We start from the raw sequence: 22,504 nt of genomic DNA, 5'->3' as shown, positions 1-22,504 counted from the left end.
TCGTGTGCTGTGGGTGTAGATATGTTAAATATTGTCAGATGTTTTGTCAGGTTATTGGAGAGTAACATATACTTCATCCGCTGTTGATTTGAACACCACAGTCCTTTTAATAAAAGAGGAAGAAGATGTTTGAATACACCTTTTAGACTTTACCGATAACATTTAGAACTGAATAGGTGACATATTTAAGTAAGGTACTCGGCAAAAGAAGACCTCTTTCAGGAGAGCCTCATGAAGAAGTTACCGTTTTCTTCTTATGCTTCTGAAACATTTCTTTAGACCTTTCTTTTTTAGCAGGTCAGGAACTCAGTTTGTGTTTTTATTTCATCTTCTCATGTTCCTCTTTCTTTATTTCAGACATTTTCTTGCTTCCTTGGGCTGCTTTCCTTCTGCCTTGTTGCTTGCTGTATTTTCATCTAGCCACCTACAGATGTGAAGTGTTGAACCCCAAGCAGAACTGCTCCTCTCATAGATGGACAAATGTGACAAAGTACTGGGGAGTCTTGTTTTCCTGCTCTGGGATGCCCAGTGAAGCCTTTCAGGAGGTGGGCTTCACAAAGGTGCTCTATGGAAGTCCTGATAATGCATGGTGACTGCACTGAAGATGCCAGTTTTATGAGTTTGCCATGGCATAGAGAACCATGACAAATGACTTCTAACAGCTACATCTTGGAACATTTAGGATTTCCCACTTCAAGAATTCTCTTAGGAGCTTTTGGAACAACTCGAGACTTTACACCTCAAATCAGCCATTTTTAATGTTGCTAGGGTCTCTGGTCTCCCAGTGTCCATCAAGCTACTGCCTCCACTGACCCTTTCATTCATTCTGCTGCCTGGTGTCTGAGAACACTGCACATGGAAGTCAAGAATTGGGGATCATGCGCTTTTAACCTATGCGGAGTCATGAGACTATTATATTTGTTCTTAACTGCTTCCTCTTGTTGGCTGGCAGGACCAGTGCAATGCCTAGAGTGGATGATTTTTTCTCTTTAGCAGGCTTTTGTCCCCACTCCCTGCCTTTTCTTTCACATGAAACAGAGATCACACTTGTGGATGGTTTATCCCACTGATGTCATTCCATCAATGAGACATATATCAACCCCCTTATCTTGGTTACGATGAGGCAAGGGTAGCCATTTACTGACATTATGTTTGACTCTTTTAGCACTCAGATCACTAATTAAACCTGGATAATTTAAACAGTAACCACAAAGACAGCCTCTGTGTCAAAAACTTGAATATCAGTCCCCCAAATTCTGGATGATGACCCTGCATGGATGCTCATGCTCAAACTGAACATGGGCTTTGGGCAATGGATGACAGATAAGTTTTAGCATATCATTGTCTGACAACCCCCACTAGAGATTCCTTCAATTTGCTTTTCGTTAGAATAATTTTTTATACAAGGTGTTGCCTTGTGGTCTGACATCTCTGCCCATATAGTTCACCACTGTTCTGGTTGCTGTAGTGTAGACCCATGCAGAAGAAGAGTCTCTCAGTATTCACATACTTTGACTGTTAATGTCAAGTGAGAACATAGTAGCAGCTCTTTACTGGATCCTCAAATGGTTGTAGGCCATCAGGGTCACCATAAGATAAGAGAAATCCTTGAGTTCCTTACAGAACTTTGTCTATATAAGGGCAGGGTTCGATCCTCTGCAGTTCTGGTCATTACTGTTCACAGAGTATGTCCAGATAATCATTATCTTATCCTGTGATTGGAAGCAGAGAAGTATTAAATCTTGCGACCATTTGTACATTTTGAGGTTCAATGTACTCACCAACTTCACTGTCCTGTTGGATTGCTATCAGGTGAGGGTGTTTCGGTATGCCATGCGGTGTCAGCGACCCAGTAGCTGTAAAGCAGTCATGTCTACAGACATATCTGCATGAATCTTTTCCTTATGTCTAGCTCTTGTCACTGGCTTTGGAATTGTACAATGTTCTCAAACGTTTTAGCACAGTTTTTTTTTTCATTATTGCAACCAAGTCTCTCTCACGTACTACTAAAGGATACCTCAGTGGTGGACTGAAGAGCCTATTTATGTTGTGTCAGGTATTGCTGAAGATTAGCACTATCAGCAACGAGGAGCTACTTTTTGTAGTCGAGGATTTGATTCCCGTCAGCCCCCATTTGCCTCCTGTGTGACTCTGAGCAAGTCACTTAACCAGGTAGTGCTCTGGGGCATCTGGGAAACTGGTCTGTTATGCTCAGTGGTGTCTTTTGGACCACATGTCTAGTAAATACCTATGAATCTATGGTCCTGTCTGTTGAAGGGCAATTGGCTTTACTCTGGAGAAAGAATTACGCATAAACTAGCTTGAGATGGAGATTGTGCTTCTTGCCCTTCAAGCTCTGCAAAAGAGTTGAGGCCCAAGCCACTACTGGTCAGGTTAATCACCCATACTAAATTGAGAAGTATTTGCACCCCCTGTGCCCTTTCAGAGATCAGAGATATAAATGTGACAGCAGGCTATCAACCAGGGCACCACTCTCACAACTATTCACATCTCAGCAGAAGCAAATGTGTTGTGGACTTCCTCAGCCTAAATTCCAGCCCTTTCATAGAACTTATAATAAAGGAAGCCTGCTTATTGATATGTGTCTGGGATTGTGGCACATAATACATCATTCTTTCTGTCACAAAGGACAGTGTCCTCTTCTGTTCTGTTTGACAGAACAGTGGTAGTTGCTACTGACTGCCTTTTCCTTTATAGCATTGCAGCTTTTCCTGTAAGTGTATGTTTGCTAGCAAAGGTCAAAGGCAAAAGACTAAAGACCAAAGCTCATCTTATTTGCTTCTTCTTGGCTGAGAATGGTGTGATTTCAGTCTTTTTGAACTGTGCACAAGTCTGTCCCAATAGCATTCAAGGGAATTCCCCCTCATGTGGGGTGCTTACTGTCTAATACTTAGACCTGGCTGCTCAGGTTCTTGTGGAGGTCTCAGAGGTGACTAATGCTTCTGGGAATCCTACCACCTATCTCACATATATTGATAAGTAAAAAGGACACTCCATTTTGGCAGAGAAATACCTTCCACACCACAGTCAGTGATTTTGCAGGTGATTCCTGCCTATCTCAGACAGATACTTGATTTGGGTCTTAGTTGTCCACAGTCAAAGTATATACTTCTACCACCTTGGCACATGTTGGCCATGTGATTGCCAGAAATGTGAAGTAGCACATTCATCTCTTGAAGAAAGAAGCAAAACAGGAACTGGTAAACACAATAGAACATACTGGTGGAATCTCTCCTGCTGATTATCACAAAACATTCTTAGTTTCATAATTTTATCATACCCTTTTGTCGCTTTTATTTGTGTAAATAATTTAACATATACTTTTGTCACTTTTATATTAGTGTAAATACCATCTTTTATCTCCGTTTTTTATTCACTGCTTCTTGTATTTTTTATTGAACTACTTTCATTTACTATGTATCAACTATGATTTGCATCGTTTGTATTGTATTTCAGATTTATAATCAAATTGTTTACTACGGGAACTTTTCTCCCCGGGCCTCTACTGAAAATGGAAATATATCCAGTTAGACTAGCCCGGTTAACAAATGTAAAATAAAATAAATAAATAAAGAGAACTGCATCTTTGCCCACGTCTAAAGAACACTTCTTCTTTATGAAACTTGAATACTTTATGATTGACAAGCTTAATTGTTATTCTTTTGAAACAGCTATTTTAGTGGATTTGAAGTTCATCTCTTGAAAAAAGCAGTTCTTGGTGGCCATTACTTCCACGCAAAAGATCTAAGAATAATAGTCATTATAATTAGAGAAGTTTACAGGATCTTTCTCAAGGATGGGGTTGCCTGCATAAAATGGTTTCAGAACTGTTCCAGCACTAGTTTATTCATCTTATTTTCTTTAAGGGTAAAACGTGGGAAATAAGGGCCCTTCATGCCCTGCACATGCCTTGTTAACTCAAGTTTTACCTAAAGTGACCCATTTCATTTAACATGATGGACTGTCTGTTCATCTTCATTGCTTTTGATAAGAAGGTCCTATCCATGGTTAAGCAACCTCAATTCAGCTTGATTGATTGCCAACTGTTTAATTTTCCATCAAACAGAAGCTAATTACCCCCCCATTAATGTAAGTGCACTGTTTTAACACTGTGTCCACCATGAGCATTTTGTGCTGTGGCCTTGGTGATTAGGTCACTAGACATTGCTGCTTTAATGATTCCAGGACCCAGGCTTCCTTTGACACTTAGATGTAGCGAAACTCAGCTTTCAGAGCTCTTCCTTTTTCTCTTGCCCTGTTCATTCTTCCATAGGACATTGTGTGGGTGGTTTCCTGCATGCCTTCATGTATGAATGTACTAAAAATCTGGCAAGTTTATAGGCTTATTTACCTTTTTGCTTATATTTTCAGGTGTGGTCTCTCAGTTTTAGCAATGATAAGATATTGTTTTGGGGAGATAAACAGTATAAAAAATGTGCTGAGAAAGGCCCTCAAGGAAAAATCCCATCTGTTTCTCACTGTAGAAATCCTTTCACAAGTTAATAGAAAGGATGAGTGCGTGCATATCTATTATTTCCTTGCTGTGAGCTGTGATCCGCGTCCTTGTAAATTTCTCAGAAATTAGCTAAACAAATGCTTTGGAACACTGCACCCATGACTAATTTATTTATTTAGTTTCTTTTTAACTTCATAGTTAGAAACATTGTAGATTTTCTGTCTCTTCTAGTAAAACTAAAACTAACATTACTGTAAGTTAATCATGGAAAATTGCCTACGTACACTCACAGGACAGTTCCCCTATTCCTATAAAAAAATAAAAATAAAAAAAATTGGCCCTCTGCCCAGTTGTATCTGATATTAAAGAACGTGCCCACTGCCTATGAAATCCATTCATTCCTGCTACGGATAAAGAGCTCAATGCAGGGTCAAGAAGAAACCTAGAACACCATCAATAATCTTGGTCAGTTTACACCAACAGGCTGCTGTAGTTAATACACGTATGCCAGGTGATCATGGCCTCTCGTATAGACAGCCCTCTTGAGATAATTTGCTAAAGTTGTAGTAACAATGTTACATTAATCAGGAAATGTGGTGGTTTCTACTTATGTGTTTAATTTACCAGTTAAGTGATTATAGTAATGTGAGCCATCAAAAGACATGGACCAGTGAAGCTATTTGTCTTAGCTTAAAGTAAAGCTGTGGGAAGAATGGGAAAAAGACACTTGTCACAGAACTCTGCTGATTTCTTAAGATCAGCATGCTTTTGAAGTATATTTTATTCCACTCATTTTAAAGACAAGTCTTATGGCAAAAGTCAGAATAATGCTTAAACACCATTTAGTCACGCGGTATTTTGGGAAGACAACTCCAGATTAAAAAATAATGCAGTGCTTCCTAATGAAGCCGAAGACATACATTTTTTTATAAATCAACAAGTGATGTCAGTGTCCCTTTTAAAATTCTTAAATAAATAATTCAGGGAACAGTACAACTGTTTAATCTGGCTCAGTTAACTGTCATGAGAATTTGTCTTTATAGCTACAAATTAACCTTGCAAAGTAATACACTTTCTCTCAAAATCAGGATTTGTTTATGTGTCATAAAATTTTAAATCATTAAATATGAAAAGCAGTGTTACTGCATTTAATCTTATTTCATACAGAAACAGTCTATGTAGTGTAAACGTGGATTTTATGTGTTCTACTTGAACTGTATGCTGGTATACTAGTCTTCTATCTGCCATGTAATGGAAATTTCAAATGAAATTACTGGATATTGTGCATTAAATGGCATAATTCTTTATTAGTTTGCAGGATATCCATACATATATGCAGCACATCAGGATTCTTCTTGATCTGCTATGTGTATCAGTCATAATTAACAAGATTAATTCAGTAATGTATATTTTTATTTTATTTTATAAAGAAAAGAATATACAGAATTGAATGTACATTTTCAGAACCCTCAATGATGTCACAGAAATTACTTTGACAGCCTTTCCTGATGTCATCATCTCAGTATTAAATTGAAACTTCTGTAGCTATTAAATTGAAACTTCTCTAGCTAACGAGATCAGGGCCATGCACACTTCCTGTCCGGACATTTTGTGGCTTCTTGTGTCAGTTCAGAAGGGCACATTCAGCCCCATACGCCTCAGTTCTTTTCTTTTACTTGGAATGTTTGAATCTCACTCCTGTATACTTTTCTGGGAGGTGCTCATATTCAGTGTCTGCATTTCAAAACTTTCACAGAATTCATGCTACCACTCTATCACTTGACACACGTGTGAGAGATGCATGATATGAGACACTGTCACAAATGCCAGAACTTTATTCCAACTACCTGCAGAAAGTACAAGATAAGTTTGTGGTATTCATCATTACCAAGAAGATAGATGGTGGCCCTGGAGGGTCATTGCTGAATGAGGCTAGTGTGAGGATCCTTTATGCAGTCTTGAGTCAGTGCTGGACATATGAGAGAGAAGGTAAGGAAAAAGGAGGATAGGCAGTTGCCAAAGCCTTGCTTTTTTCATGTAGTCCATTCATGAGATAGGATTATGTTCTTCAAAAGTTGTAAACTCTCCAGATTAGGGACTCATTGACTTCCCACCCTTTATTGGCAGATGGGGAGAAGAGAGCAAGTGGCACTAACCATTAGTGGCAGAGGAAGAAGAACAAGTGGAATGACACATTAGTGGCATATGAAGACAGGAAAATAAGTGGCACCACCCATTAGTGGCAGATGAGAATAGGACAACAAGTGATACCGCCTTGTATCCATCTTATATGTGCATTTTAAGGTGCAGTGCTGACCATCTGGCATTGGGACATTCAGAGCTTGACTGCTCCTGGCCATCTTTTTCAGGGTGATTCTGTAGGGCTGTCTGTGGAAGCCTGCCAGTTTAACTCTAAATCAGGTTCCTCTGCCTCTGGTGACCCCTTGAGTTGAGAAAAGCTTATCCTGTAGGGCTGAAAACACTCCCACAAGCTTTTCTTCACCAGGCCAGTCAGTACTGTAGGCCTCAGTGTTTGTGTGCTTATGCTACTTGATATTTGTTGTACTATTTCCTTATAGGTATATTAGCACACTCTTAGGAAATATGGTTTGCTGTGTATACCAGTCCCCATGCAGGTGTCACCTGTGGTACCTACTGCTCCAAGCACTGGGACCCCATAGCTTGAAAACTGATACTTACTTGTTGATTGTGCCTTGCCTTGCATATTGGGGGAGTCCAAGGCATCCTGTATTTTGGAGCAAGGCATAAGGCAGCATCCATTTCTTAGACTCCTTTAAAAAAAACATAGTGAGGATCCTAAGGTTGTTTTGTCAGAGAGTTACAAGGATAGTAACATTTCCCATCCCAGTAGCTCCTCGCCTGATGAGCTGTACTCTCTTTGTAGGAAACTCTCAGACCCATGAAAATGATGATGATGAGTAGTCCTGCGTCACTTCTCTAGGAAACCTTGCCCGAGAGATTCTGTTTATGCAACTTTAACTTACACAGCTGACATATGTTGTGGCTGTGGCGGTGAGTGTTGTATCGTTTCACATCTTTGTGACTCATGTTACATTGGATGGCCACATATATCCATACCTACCTTGTACCTGGGCTCTTTCAGGGTTGAAGCAGTATCTGCTTACATATGGAGGAGTCTGGTGCGACTTTATGAACAGTGCAGGGCATATTTTAATTGCTTACCAGCCGCTATGCAATTGAATTCCATGTTTATAAACTGGGTCCAATAACATTAGTTCTATGCCTTAATTCAGTCACATATGCTTCTATAGGTTCCTAAGAACCCTGATTTCTAGTGAAAAATAAATTATGTATATATGGAAGTAGTTAAGTTCAAAATACTCCTGGAGCTATCTTTAGTGGCAACAGTGTGAGACTGCTGTTCTTCAGTAAAATTAAAAGCATTAAATTCCTTAATTGAAACATCACATGCTTGATGAAGAAAAGTTACAGCATAGGCTTGTCAGGCTGTCCTGAAATGATCCTGCAAAGATTAAACTTATGAGCCCATTGCTTTAAACTTTATCTCAAGTTGCCTTGGAGATCCATTGTCACTGGCAGTAATAGAAACAGAATGGAACCCATGGTGAGTGTTCAGCAGCTGTTTCCTGAAGGGAAATGGGAGATATTTTGAAAAGTCCATGTGTTTTATTTTCCTACCAGTATTATGGCTGTATCATTTGTAGTTTGACATTTTTAGCTCTACAGTGGTATTTTGTTCGTTTTTGCTGTTTCATTGCTTTAAAGTTTCTTTTTCGCTTTATTTCTTGCTTTTTGCTTCATTTCTGCACTGGTGTTCTTTCCCAATTCAAACGGGTGTTTCTGCTGTATTTAGAGTTTGCTGTGTCTCATAGCTGCCTTTGGCATAATGGATGATTTTTGCATCTTGCTGCCTCTGTATTGTTTTAAATACATTTGCCATTCTGTTTTTCCATACTGCTTGTTGTTTAGGGATGGATTCTTGTAACACAGTTAGTGCAATGGTAAGTAACACCCTAAATAAGGCAAAGTTACATTATATCCTGCAAGCATTAGCCTTATGGGACTGTTAAAGACATACTGCACTATATATTACAGTGGCTTTTCCACAGTCAGGCCCTGACATCCTGCAAGCACCATCGGTGTGCATACAGTTCTTTGAAGGTACTTTGATAAACGCTCATTCATTGCACTGCTGTTCTACAGAACGAAGGATTCTAAGGTGACAGTTCAACATATGAATGTTCATTGTCCAGGTTGCACAGCAATGGAGAAATTAAATGAATATTTGTTTTCTCCTAGTCTGTGCAATCTTGAAGTTAGTATATTTAAGTCTGAAATGTGTTTGTAGATTATAGTGTAGTATAATAAACTTCCCCCTGAGAAGTGCAGTAGCAAAGCCAGCCTTCAGTCCATTATACCCCAACAACAGCCCAGTGTAGCGCCTAGAATGCCATTCCACTGTTAGTAATTCTTCGTGATACCGCTGTCACAGTGAGCACTTTTACTGTTTATCAGTCGGAGTCTCAGACTGTTTATTAGAATTAAATAAAATGAAGCTCATATCCATCCATCCACAGCCCCTTTTTCCCATGGGGTCTATGTGTCACTTCAACTGTGACAATCATCTAGAGCCAAGGTTTACTCATCCGGGTGGCTAGCTCTGCCACAGTAGTTCTTCCACACCATGCGCACTCATACCTGTGACAAATTTAGTGGGTCCATTTCACCTAATGTATGTCTTTGAAATATGGGAGGAAACCAGAGCTCCCAGAGGAAACCCACACGAACACAGAGAGGTCATGCAGACACCACACAGAAGGCACCCTAGCCAAGAATTGAACCAGGGAACTGCTTGCTGTAAGGTGACAGATCTATCCACTGTGCCACTGTTCAAAAAGCTCAAATGTCCGTCATTGTTTAGTGAATTCAGTTCCCTGTTATCTGTCAGTGGGGAAAAAATTAATAGGTAAGCCTAGACATTTTGGGAAATTCTGGACAATTAAGAGGTATGAGCTGGACAGTACAGGAAATTGGTGGAGATTGACACTGTGTCCATCAATGACTTCACTTATACATTGCCTGCCGATCAAGTAGGAAATGCACAAATCTGAGAGAGCTTGGATTGGGGAGTAAAATACTATACTATCCCTGTGTGTGAGTGAGAGTGTGTGTGTGTGTGTGTGTGTGTGTGTGTGTGTGTGTGTGTGTGTGTGTGTGTGTGTGAGGGGGGTTAGAGGTGAAGTCCCCAAATGCCTAGGGGCTGTCAGTTCTTGTCCAAGAAGTGAATTTCATCAGAATCACCCATTCTATGATTACTTGGTTAATGTAGTACGGGGTCATAGGGGAGCGAATATCAGCACTCTAGGAATATAAGGCATAGAGACTACTCATGAATGGGGCACCAGTCCGTCAGATGATATGCACACACACACATATATAGAGATATACCAACACAGACGCCATGCACACACACACACATACAGAAAAACACACTCCCCCATATATACACACATGCACATTATAGCTCTCAACTGTCTAGATTTTCACAGAATGTCCAGATTCTTGCCTCGTATTTTAGGTATGTTCCTCATAACACTTGTGGTTTTCTGGCAAATCATTGAGGACTAAATTCACTAAATAATGAGCTATTTAAGTTTCAGTCATCATATCCTTCAGAAAATCCATGGTAATACAAAACCTTTTATCCTAGCAACTTTCTAAGATTATACAAGTAATATTTAAAATTTGTCCCAATTTCTGGGACTTTGCATCCCCCCTATTAATTTTGGCTTTTTCCAGACTTCTTGTGCTATAAGGTTGAGAGGTGTGACACATATACAGGCAGACAAGACAGACAGACACACGCATACACAGACACCCCCCCCATATGCATGCACATACACATACAGACAAGACAGACAGATACATACACATACTCATACATAACAGATACACAGACACACACGAGCACGCGCGCGCGCACACACACACACACACACACACACACACACACACACACACACATACACACACAATCCACATACTGCATGTAAACATATGAACAATTTAACCATTGACAGTTCTCTTACTGTATGTCTTTGGGATGAGCAGCTGGAGAAAACCAGCCTGGACACAGGGAGGATGTGCAGAGTCCACACATGGTGCACTGCAGACAAGAATGCAACTGGTGAACCAACAAGCACTGTGAGACAACAATACTATCTCTTATACCACTGTCCCACCCTTTAAAAAGTATCCTGGAGAATTTCATAAAATGAAATTCTACTGGTAAAACAGACACCAGCTTCAGCAAAATAGAACACAGTTTTGGGAGATTAACCACCTCTTGTAACTGTGCAAAAGAGTTCAGTTTCTTTCAGAAAATATTCATCTTCTTTGAAGCATTTCTTTTTAGTATTTCAGCTTATGAGGAGCACATGAGTTATTACCAAAAGAATGCAGAAGTTCTCCAGTCTTTTTCAGAACCTTTAGCAGAAACCCTTAACTTGTCTGTATGGATTTTTTTTTTTTTTTTGCAATTAACTCTGTAAAATCTGAACTAGGACTTAGGCCTGCATTCTATTATCTTAAATTTATTCAAGCTAGTCAGGTTCATTCTAGTGTTGCAGACTGAATACCTGCTGTTGATTGCCTTCCAGTTAGTCACCACTTTATTTTGGAAGACATATATTGCTTGTTTTGTAAAGGAGCTGTATTTTGTGAATTTCTTCTTGTTTAATTATTTTTAGGATAATACTCTTAAAAGGAAGAGATTCTTAATGTATAATCTTCTTGTGAGAATACTGTTTTGTTTTCTGTACTTTTCATTTCTCATAAGTAAGTATGTTGATGCATTAAACATCATTGTTAGTACTGAAAATGGTTAATACCTGTTTGTCGCATGTTTTAAAGTGTCATAGAGTAACCTTTATTTATTTAGGGTAACTGTATCACTACCTCTCCAGAAAATTCTTAAATCTTGTGGAGCCAGTTTGTCCTACATGTCTGTTTCTATAAAATGTTTTGGGTACTCACTGTTCTTTAGTTATGTAAGCTTGCTTCACAGGTCTCCATTTAAAATAAAACAGATCATGATACTTTATATTTTGAACATCAGCCTGCACTGTTAATTAATATAAGTATGCATACGGCTGGTGGTGCATCTAATTTCAATTTGCTACATTTGTGTGGTCATTACCTTAGCTAAGACCTGGGTGCAGCGTTAAAATATCCTTAATGTATAATTTTGGTTATTTTATAAACTTTGTTTATATTATACAAAGTAACCTTATTGTTAAGTAAACTGCTGTTTAAAGTTTATGCATGGGTGGAATCACGTTATTCAAATTGAGAGTAGTCGATGTGGAGATGTTGATTGCCTCTTGATATGGATGAGTTCTTGGTGGTATGGACTTGATGGTTTGTAGATATAAGGGATACACGCCCATCACAGTTTTCAAGCACTGTCTGTATTTGTTTTTGTCAGCTTTTCGAAGTCTGTAGAAAGGTTATTGTAGTTTATAGACAGATCCATAGATGACCATCTAAAATTCAGATGTTCACATTTGTGTTTGTGTTTACATGAGGATTTTTAACATCGCTGCCGATTGAATTTTTTGTTCTTTAGCTTAATAGACTGTACCACATAGATGCACAAATTATTCACTTCACAAATATGGAAACTGTTGCTTTCATAAAACTTGCGACTAATTTCCTACATGAACGTATGAATGGTCAGCTTCATGAAAATGTCAGAGGTCACGTCAGTTCACTGCTTGGCTATGCAAGTGGATGTCTAGGAGTTTAAATCAAAAAATGCACTCTCTGGAAGCACTCCTCTCCCTGGAGGATGTTGACATCTGTGCAGTTACAGAACCTTGGTTCAGAGCCGCAGAGTGTACCCTAGCCTTGCAAGGCTACAATGCCTTCCACACTTTTTGACCTAAAAATGAGTATGTGGGAAACAAAGGAGGAGTATTTAACTTTGTTAAAGATAAATACACATTTAGAGGGTTTAGACAGGAAAACTCCATGGAGTTACTCTAGGTTCAACTAACTATGTGTAAGACCCCCCCCCCCTTCAAGTCATCATTAGCTGTAGGCCCCCCTCAATTAACCATGATACCCGTGCTGCTTACTTGGACCTACTTGAGTGAATCAAATTACAACCAAACACTCTAGTCATGTGCGATTGTAACTATCCCTCCACTGATTGAGAAATGTATACGTGTACCAGCATGCTCGCAGAAAGGTTCCTGGACTTTGTTAACACTAATGCCATGCAACAAACAGTATGTAACCCCACAAGAGGATCAAGTATTCTCGACCTGGTCCTCACCAACGTGGATGAACATTAAACCACCACAAGTATAGGACCCTCACTGGTTAAATCTGATCACAAGTCAGTCATATTTGAAATAGCTATGATATCTGAACCCCTTCTTAATTCATTCACTCCAATGGAGCTCAGAAAGTTTGCACTGTAACTTTCAATGGGAGGGGCTTAAGCCTTTTGACAAAATCAAATTATGTCCTCACATTTCAAACAAATGTTCATATCTCTGGAACCATAGGGGTTATGAAAGAAGTATAAATGGCAAGTTCTTCAGCACAAACTATTTTTATAGTGGTAGTATTCTTTAGGTTCTAGGTCTTAAACTGAATTTTACAACTTACAGTAAACACAGTAACTATTACATTTGTAATATTTTGTAAACAACTTACAATATATTAGCAACCACTCAAATTACACACATACTGTCAGCAGCATTTTATTCATCTAATTGAGAGCTTTCATGTGAAGCTAAGGAGTTCTGTCTATGTTACTTGGCTGTTGGATATTTTAAAAAATCTGAAAATGATATGCATATAAATTAATATCATAAAACAACAGTTAATATCTATTTACCTGCAGTAGACAGTGGTCAAATGTTAATGCAGTTGAGTCTGCCATTGTGTAAGCTTTAAGATGAAATCTTTTAAACCTTGTACATAACATGGTTTTGGAATTATTGATGGAAATACGAACAAGCAATATTTGACAAGTACAGGTGTCAGTAGGAGTTAACTGCAGTTGCAGCTGGAGGTGTCACTCGGATATAATGAGTTAAGTGAAATCAAGCTAAAAATTTCACCAAAGCTAATTATACCCTCCTAAGGGATGGCATAAATAATTTCCAACCTCCTGTTCCCACAGATGGCATTGACAACTATACTAAGGTATTCATAAATGCCCTGTACAATCACTTATACATATGTATTGACACAGCTGTACCTGATAGGATCAACACAAGATCCTCAAGGAAAAACAAGTCTCCATGTTGGACATCTAGCATTAATATATTATACAACAAGAGGAAGAAGTTGCTGTCTAAGAATAAAAAAGAGAGGTGCCAGCACTGGAAGAACACCTTCCTATGCTTGAACAAACAAGTATGACAACTTGTAAAATCCTCTAAGGGCAACTTCTAAAAAAATTTAACAGGCATAGCTAAGGATTTCCATAAGGCATTCTTCAGCTATATCTGTAACCTTGAAGGTAGGACTAAGACATGTGCTGAACTAGCTGTGGATGGCATCACGCACTCTGATCCTGCGAAAATAGCTAACCTATTAGCTGACAGGCTTGTGGAAAATTTCACCTCCCCCCTCCAAATATTGCACAGAGCATTCCCTTTACATCTCCCCCACCTTGCATCTCCAAGGAGCAAGTCATTAATTCTCTCTCCAAGACAAAACAACACAGCCTGTATGGGACAAGATGGCATCCCAGGTTGCATTTTAAATGGTCTAAAACATGAGTTAGCAACTTCATTAGGTACTCTCTTCAACCACAACCTGAGTACTGCTTTTGTCCCTGCTGAATGGTAAACAGCAGCCATTATCCCCCTTCATAAAGAGGGTACAGAAACAGACCCTGGGAACTACAGACCCATAAGCTTAACTAGCCTTATCTGTAAGGGCATGGAACAAAACATCATGGAGCTTATAAATAAGGATATAGGCAATCTCCAATCCCTTGATCCGATACAGTTTGGTTTTGTCAAAGAGAGGGCATGCGTGTTAACCCCGGTGGACTTCTTTGAAAACCTCACCAGAGCCATAGACAAAGGCAGATCTGTGCATACAGTCTACCTTGACTTAGCCTAGGCCTTCGACACAATCCCACATTCAGGCATTATTGATAAACTCTCCCAGTTGAATAGCAACCCGTATGTAATCAGGTGGGTTGCTAACCGACAGATCACACCCAGTCAAAGTTGGGGACTTTACCTCAACCAGCAGACATGTCACCAGTGGGGCTCCACAGGGGTCAGTGCTGGGCCCCCTATTGTTTGGAATATGCTTCTCAGAAGTTAAGACCAAAACAGAGGGGCTGTGTCTGACTAAGTTTGCTGATGACTGAAAATTAGGTGCAGTCATTGAATCTCCAAACAATGTCACTATGCTTCAAGAGGGACTTACACAAACCAGTGATTGGTGCTAAAGCCATGGACTCAAACTCAATGCTAAAAAATGCATTATCATCCCCTTCGGTAAAAACAATATCCCTGCAGACTATCATATAAATAATAATACCATAAGTAACAACTCAGTAGTGAAAGACTTAGGTTCATAGGTTCATAGGTTCATAGGTTCATACTAGGCTATCTGCCCAAGGGCATTTATAAGCCTAGCCCATAGTTATGTGGCTTTTACCACCCCTTTAGTTTGAATAAAAACTATGCCTATCATTTTTCTGTGCCTCTGTCAAGCAGTGACACTGAAGTAATCCCTGGGGTATATCTGCGATCTCCCATCCATTGGTCAAGATTCCTCTTGAACAAGGCCAGCGAGGTGCTCTGCCTCACATGTACCGGGATTTTGTTCCACAGCATAGGGAGTCTCTGGGTGATGAATCTGTCCCTCCAGCACGTTCTATTTATAACCGTGCCAAGGTTTAAGTCTCCCGCCCTTGTGGTTCTGAGGGATCTAGATTTTTTGAGGTGAAGCATATTCATCAAATCTGGGTTTGACATGGCCTTATATGTCAGGCACAGGTCACCTCTGAGCAAGCGGTATGAGACTGAATAGAGCTGGAGTTCTTTCAGTCGGGCAGCATAAGACATATTTTGAGACCCTTTATCCTTTTGGTGAGGAACTTTTGGGGCCTTTCAAGCTGCAGCAGGTGTCTGGTCAGATACATTCTGAACGGGGCATTGTACTCAATCATAGGTCTAATGAGTGATGAGTACAGGGGGCGATGACCTCCCTTGATCTAGATGTGAATCCCTTCATGATCAGGTGGGCGATATAGAAGGTTTTCCTAACTACTTTAGCAACATGAGTGTCAAGCGAAGGCTACTGTCAACTTGGGTCCCCAGATCCCTGATGACTTTTTCTGTGCTCAGTGGATTGCCACCTATATGGTAGCTAGGGGTAACCTTGTTTTTCCCGAAGGGTATGACTATACATTTTTTGGCGTTTAACTTCAGGCCATGGCTCTGGCACCAGTTATCCGTTTCTGTGAGGCCCTTCTGGAGGATATCTGTGTCAGATGTGTTTTCGACTATGGCGCCCAGTTTGCAGTCATCTGCAAACTTTGTCAGCCATAACCCTCCTGTGTTTGCTTGTACTTCAGAAAAGTAGATGCCGAACAAGAGTGGACCCAGGACTGAGCCCTGTGGGACACCACTTGTGACAGGCTTTGAGTCTGACATGGCTCCAGCAACTCTGACCCTGTGGGTTCTGTCACTTAGCCAGTTTGCAACCCATCTTGTGATGTATGGGTTTACATTCAAGCTGATGAGTTTTTCGATGATACCTGAGTGGGGTATTGTGTCGAAGGCCTTTGCCAGGTCGAGGTAGGCTGTATGGACTGCCTTTCCCTCATCAATGGCCTTGGTGACTGTCTCGAAAAAGTCAACCAAGTTTAAGAGGCAGGATCTGCCTTTGACAAAGCCAAACTGGGTTGGATACAAAGTCTGCAAGTTCCCTATGTCTTTATTTATGAGTTCCGTTATGATCCTCTCCATGGCTTTGGGAACACAAGTTGACTGTAGCCTAAACTTTGACCACCGTGTGTCTACTGTGATAAGGAAAGCATTCTATGTCACAAACCTCATTAGCAAAGGCATAGCCTCAAGAGCAAAAGAGGTCATAACTCCTCTGTACTCGACCCTCATCAAGCCAATAATTGAGTACAATGCTCCCTTTGGTATGTACCTTACTAGGCACCTGCAGCAACTTGAGAGACATCAGAGATTTCTAACCAAGAAAATTCAGGGTCTCCAGCACATGTCATGCACTGGCAGACTAAAGTCACTGTCACTGTACTTATTAGCATACAGACTACTTAGAGGAGACTTATGCCTGGGCTACAGAGCAATCTCAGATCCAAACCTAATAGAAATGCTGCACTACTGCAAGTCAGATGGGACATTAACCTGGCCTGCGACATAAATAAGACCTGCTGGAGAGACAGATATATCTCTCAGAGGTTGCCACTCCTCTGGAATAGGTTACCAGTTCACATCAGACAGAGCCCCTCTGTGCCCCTTTTTAAGTGTAGCGTGGATGACTGGATGGGAAACCATAAATTCTTGCCAGGGATTTCACCGATGGCCCTCCTAGATACGGGCAGTCATTGCGAACTAAGATGTCGAGTTTTTGCAAGATCCTTTACATTGGGTTTCTCTAGTATTATACTGGGTACACACAGCTTGGCTTATAAAGACCTTCAGGTCAATAGCCCAGTAAGCACCTATGAATGTATTTGATGTGCTCCTTATTCATTACAGGACATGGCTTCTTATCATGTAGATGTCCACACCTTGAGAGACATTGCTCCTTTTTTAATTGAATACTTTCATTACAAACTACCAAATTATGAGTAAGTAAAATGCTAGGTGCAAAGAGGCCTTTTCCTTTTACGTAATTTGTGGCATTTTTCTCATTATACTGTGACATAAAGGGTTTAATCTCCATATTTTAGCAGACATTTACTTTATGTTAAATTTAGACACATAGATCTGACTTTTGCTTAATTTTAATTTTATACGTATCTAGATGTTCAGTAACCTAGTTAGCTCTGCTGTTGTATACACATTCACAATATTTAAAGCAGTAACTCAGTCTTTGAAAAAAAAGATTGCTTCTCGCTTTGCCATTATAGGTATACATTTATATATAAGAAAACAAATCATGTTAACACATTTCCAGTTGCAAAGATTATACATATGCCACATAAAATTTTGTCTCTCGACAAAGAATCAAACATTCCTTCCAGCTCAAGTTTTTAATTCTATATCTAACTTCAGTTATATCGGGATCAGCAGACTCTTGCTTTCCCTGATTTCTAGTGATAAATGACTATATTTGAGAAGTTATTTCTAGGATCACAATACTTCTTACATTTGTCCTTAATGACATCCATATCTGTCTGCTACTGTTTAGTAAGATTAAATGTATTAAATACTTCATCAGCATCATCTGCAGCAGGGTAAAGAAAGCAAGCTAGTGAATTAAGTTTTACAACAATTATTTCTAGTCTTCAGCCAAATAGATTTGTAGAACCAATGTTTTTTAATAGTAACTGTTTTTCTCATTAGGCATCATTTTATTTCTTTAAGTTTTTTTGTCATGTTTTGATTTATTTTCATTGCTTCTTTCATTTTATAAAAGGGCTCTGCTCATTTCAATATTTGGTATTACCTCTGATAGTTTAGTAATAACTTTATTTTGGTTGCAAGGCTTCTTTCCATCAGTTAAACTCCACTGATGACAATGTAAACAGAATCTATAATTTATATTTTTTATATTAATAATTATTCAGGTATCTAAACTGGACTGACTCAGTCATAATTATAAGTGGTATTTGGCCTCATTTTGATACTATGAGACCAGCTATGAGAAATTCATAATTCTGCAGAACATTTTGCAAACTCAGTTCATTCAGCAGGCTTCCACATACTAAAGTCCATTCATGTGTTATGTAAAGCAGTGATTACATATGCAATACATGTTTGGCATCATGTTACTGAGGAATAGGCAACGCTTTCAGCATGTGTGTGATGCAAGCTTGTTGGCACAGTATGAATGGCGTCCTTCCATTTTTGTTGAGTTGGTCCCCGTGTGTTACTAAATGTCTTTCCAGCCATCAACCTAATATTGTGCTACTTTTTCTTAAACTGCATACTTTGATAAGGTTATGTGTACCACTACACAGTTTTGCAGTTTTTATAGTTTAGAAAACAAACCAATGCTGTGCCCATCCTTTGTAGTTTTTGATATGGACTACAATATGTCTGCTTCCTTTGAGACATCTTTGTTACACAGAAATTGCTTTATGTTACACATTTGCAGGAAGTAACCAGTGACAGATGCACAGAATACTTACAGATGTGTGAAGTACGTATTTTATTCTGGTAATGGGTGATATTTTTATTTACAGATCCTCCTTTGCCACAGGTGGACTTTGTAATCGTACAAAGCCCAGTAGCAACCCTTACCCTACGGAAGTCAGATCTGAAAGATGGTCCTGTCAGGTCAGTTGAGCCATCTGTCAGCATTTTCTTCTTTCACTTTCTTTTTTTTCCATATCCCCACTGCAAAGTCCACTAACAGTATTTAGATCTCTAAATCCACTTCTTAAAGTATTACAGGAATTTTTATGACATTGCTGTTTTCAAATTACTTTCTTGTTATATTCCCTTCATTTTTTTTTACTGTACGTTCTTTTTGTGATGTGTTTTATTTCATTCAGCTGTTTAAGATGCATAAGCCACATATACTTTTCAAGGTTTTGATGGTACACCTGTACTGTGCATGCCTTGATCTTTTTTATTAGAATAATTGTTTATAATTGTATATTGTGTGTGTGTGTGTGTGTGTGTGTGTGTGTGTGTGTGTGTGTGTGTGTGTGTGTGTGTGTGTTAGAATACAATTTTACTTTTAAAATCTTTATTGCAGGGAAAAATACAGTTACTTGTTTTATACAGCTAGGAATATTTCATATTTTTGCTGCACCTTTACTGAAAATCAGCTGCAGATTTTATACAGCTTTTCACATTTTATATCTTTACTGTACTTTTACTGAAGAAAAAGCTGTAGAGTTTGCACATTTTTTACACTTCACTTTTTTGCATGCCACTGAATAAATGATTGCAGATTTTATACAGGTTTTCACTCAGCTTTTTACAGCAGTGTCAAAGTATTTACTTTTAGTTTTTTAGAGGCAGTATAGATGTGGTGTGTTACATGGAATTTTAGTAGCTTTGATGGAATGCCAAGGAAGAAAAATCACTGATGATGTGCCAGGATATTGTATATCGTCTGTATCCTTGTTTCCTCAGTCATATAGCCCAAAGCCAAAATGACTCAGAAAGAGACAATAATACTTATAAATGGTTTTAACTCAGCACTGTTCAGAATGTTTCTGAAATGCATTTCATATTTTTAAATAGCAGTGCTAGCATCAATGGTGCACATAGGTTATGTACATCCACTGCATGTTCAGTCTGCCCCCACATTAGCTCTTATATGCTTGAGCAGTGCATTGCTGTTGGGTGCATACTGCATTCCTACTGTGTACCATCAGGGCCAGGTGAATCCCTACTTGGTTTTCTCAAAACACATATACAATACTAAAGCAACATGGTGCAATCCTAATGACTACCCACTGAGCACACTGTACTTTATCCAAAGAACAAGGTACATTCATACTGTGCACATTGTGCAGTCTTCATGTGATAGGATGCATCCTTACTGTTTACCCTCAGAACCCCATGTGGAATACTGGCATGAATGTGGTGCCTACATGCTGTCCACCCTCAGAGCATATTGTACAGTATTCATGTGACAGTGTGCTTTCCTATAGTATTCCTGCTGAGTACACTGTACAATATTCATACCTCAGGATGAATTTGTACAGTGTATCTTAGAGCACATTTTACAGTATCAATACCACATCTCTACTGTGCAGCTTCAGGTAACAGTCTTTATACAACAGCGTGAATCCCCTACTGTGTACCTTCATAGTACATGGTGCAGTACTCATGCAACAGATTGCATCCTTACTGTGTACCCTCAGACCACACTAGTGTCTTAATGTGACAAGTACTATGTACACTCAGAGCACACTGTAATATAATCATGCAACAGACTACAGTATCCTTCTGTTTTCATTCAGGGAACACTGCACAGTATTCATGCAGCAGGTGGCATCGTTATAGTGTGCCCTCAGATTATACTGCACAGTATATAGGCAATAAGTAGCTTCTCTAGTATCAGTGACTGCATCTCTACTGTGCACCTGAAGATCACACTTTACAGTACTCCTTCAAAATGATGCATTCCTTTCTATCCTAAGAGCACACTATACAGTATTTTTGTAACACACTGCATCCCAGCTGTGTACCCTCAGAGCACACAGTACAATTATTCATGTAAAAAGCTGAAATCCTAATGTGTACTCTCAGAGTATACCATACTGTATTCATGTAACAGTCTGCATTGTACTGCATGCCCTCAGGTCACTCTGTACAGCCTTCATGCAAAAGGCTGTATTCCTACTGCATACCTACATATCATACTGTACAGTATTCCTGCAAAAGGCTACATCCCTACTTTGTACTCTCAGAGCAATATATACAGCCATCTTGTAAGAAATTGCATTCTTACAGTATACAAACTGTACAATATTCATCTCCAGTCTACATCGCTGCTTTGTACCCTTAGCGCACACTGTACAATATTCATACACCAATCTACATTCCTGCTGTGTACGTTCAGAGCACACTGTACAATATTCATGCACCAATCTACATTCCTGCTGTGTACCCTTAGAGCACAATGTACAATATTCATGCACTAATCTACAGTCCTGCTGTGTACCCTCAGAGCACACTGTACAGTATTCATACACTAGTCTACATCCCTGCGTTTTACCCTCAAAGCACACTGTACAATATTCATACACCAGTCGACTTCCCAACTTTGTACTGTCAGAGCACACTGTACAGTATTCATACACCAGTCGACTTCCCCACTTTGTCCTCTCAAAGCACACTATATAGTATTTATGTACCAGTCTACATCCCTACTTTGTACCCTAAGACCACACTATACAGTATTCATAAACCAGTTTGCATTCCTGCTGTATACTGTCAGAGCACACTGTGCAATTGTCATGCAACATGCTACAGCCCTACCTCATACCCTCAGGGCACATTGTACAGTATTCATACAATATGGAGCATGTATACTGGGTATCTCAAACCACACTGTAGTATTCATGCAACAGGCTGCATTCCTACTGCTTACCCTTAGAGAACACTGTATTATATTCCTACAATATGGTGAATCTCTACTGTGTACCCTCAGAGGACACTGTACAGTATCCATGCTTCAGGGTTCATCCCTACTGTGTACCCTGAGAATACACTGTACACTATTGATGCAACAGGTGTTTTCCATATTGTATACCTCAGAATGTACTGTACAGTATTAATATAACACACTCCATCATGCTGTTTACCTTCAGAGCACGCTGTATATTATTTATGAGACAGGCTTGAACCATCAGAACATACTGTACATTATTCATGTGATATGGTTCGTCCCTATCGTGTACCCTTAAACCACACTGTACAATATTTATGTAACATGATGCATCCCTCAGAGCACACTGTAGAGTACCCGTTCACTAGGCTTCATCTGTACTTCAGACTGTACTGTACAGCACTCATACAATACGGTTCATTATACAGTGGGGGTGATTCCTTACTGTGCATCCTCAGAGCACATGGTACTATATTCATGTAATATGGCGGATCATACAGTGGGGATGCATCCCTACCATGTACCACCAGAGCACACTGTACATAATTCATGAAGCAGGCTATATCCTACTATGTACCCTCAATGCAGTCTGTACAGTATTCATACAAAAGGCTTCTTCCATACTATGTACTATAGATTACATTGTACATTGTACAGCATTCATGTAACAGGGCACCACCCCTACCGTGTACCCCAGAGCATACT

General features: G+C 39.5%; 1 protein-coding gene across 2 annotated transcripts in view; it reads left to right on the top strand.

Annotated features, from left to right (window-relative positions):
• The window catches only part of SUSD1 (sushi domain containing 1), a 1,084,671-nt gene that overhangs the window by 837,668 nt on the left and 224,499 nt on the right, over nt 1-22,504 (top strand). For both annotated transcript variants that reach the window (XM_044061072.1, XM_044061071.1), the window contains one exon: nt 18,912-19,005. In XM_044061072.1, coding sequence (XP_043917007.1) covers nt 18,912-19,005 — 94 coding nt within the window. The remainder of the gene's footprint in view (nt 1-18,911; nt 19,006-22,504) is intronic.

Source organism: Protopterus annectens, chromosome 2.part0 (assembly GCF_019279795.1).
Source record: "Protopterus annectens isolate FY-2018-M chromosome 2.part0, PAN1.0, whole genome shotgun sequence".
Lineage (NCBI taxonomy): Eukaryota > Metazoa > Chordata > Ceratodontiformes > Protopteridae > Protopterus > Protopterus annectens.
This window is presented reverse-complemented; position numbering and strand designations above follow the sequence as displayed.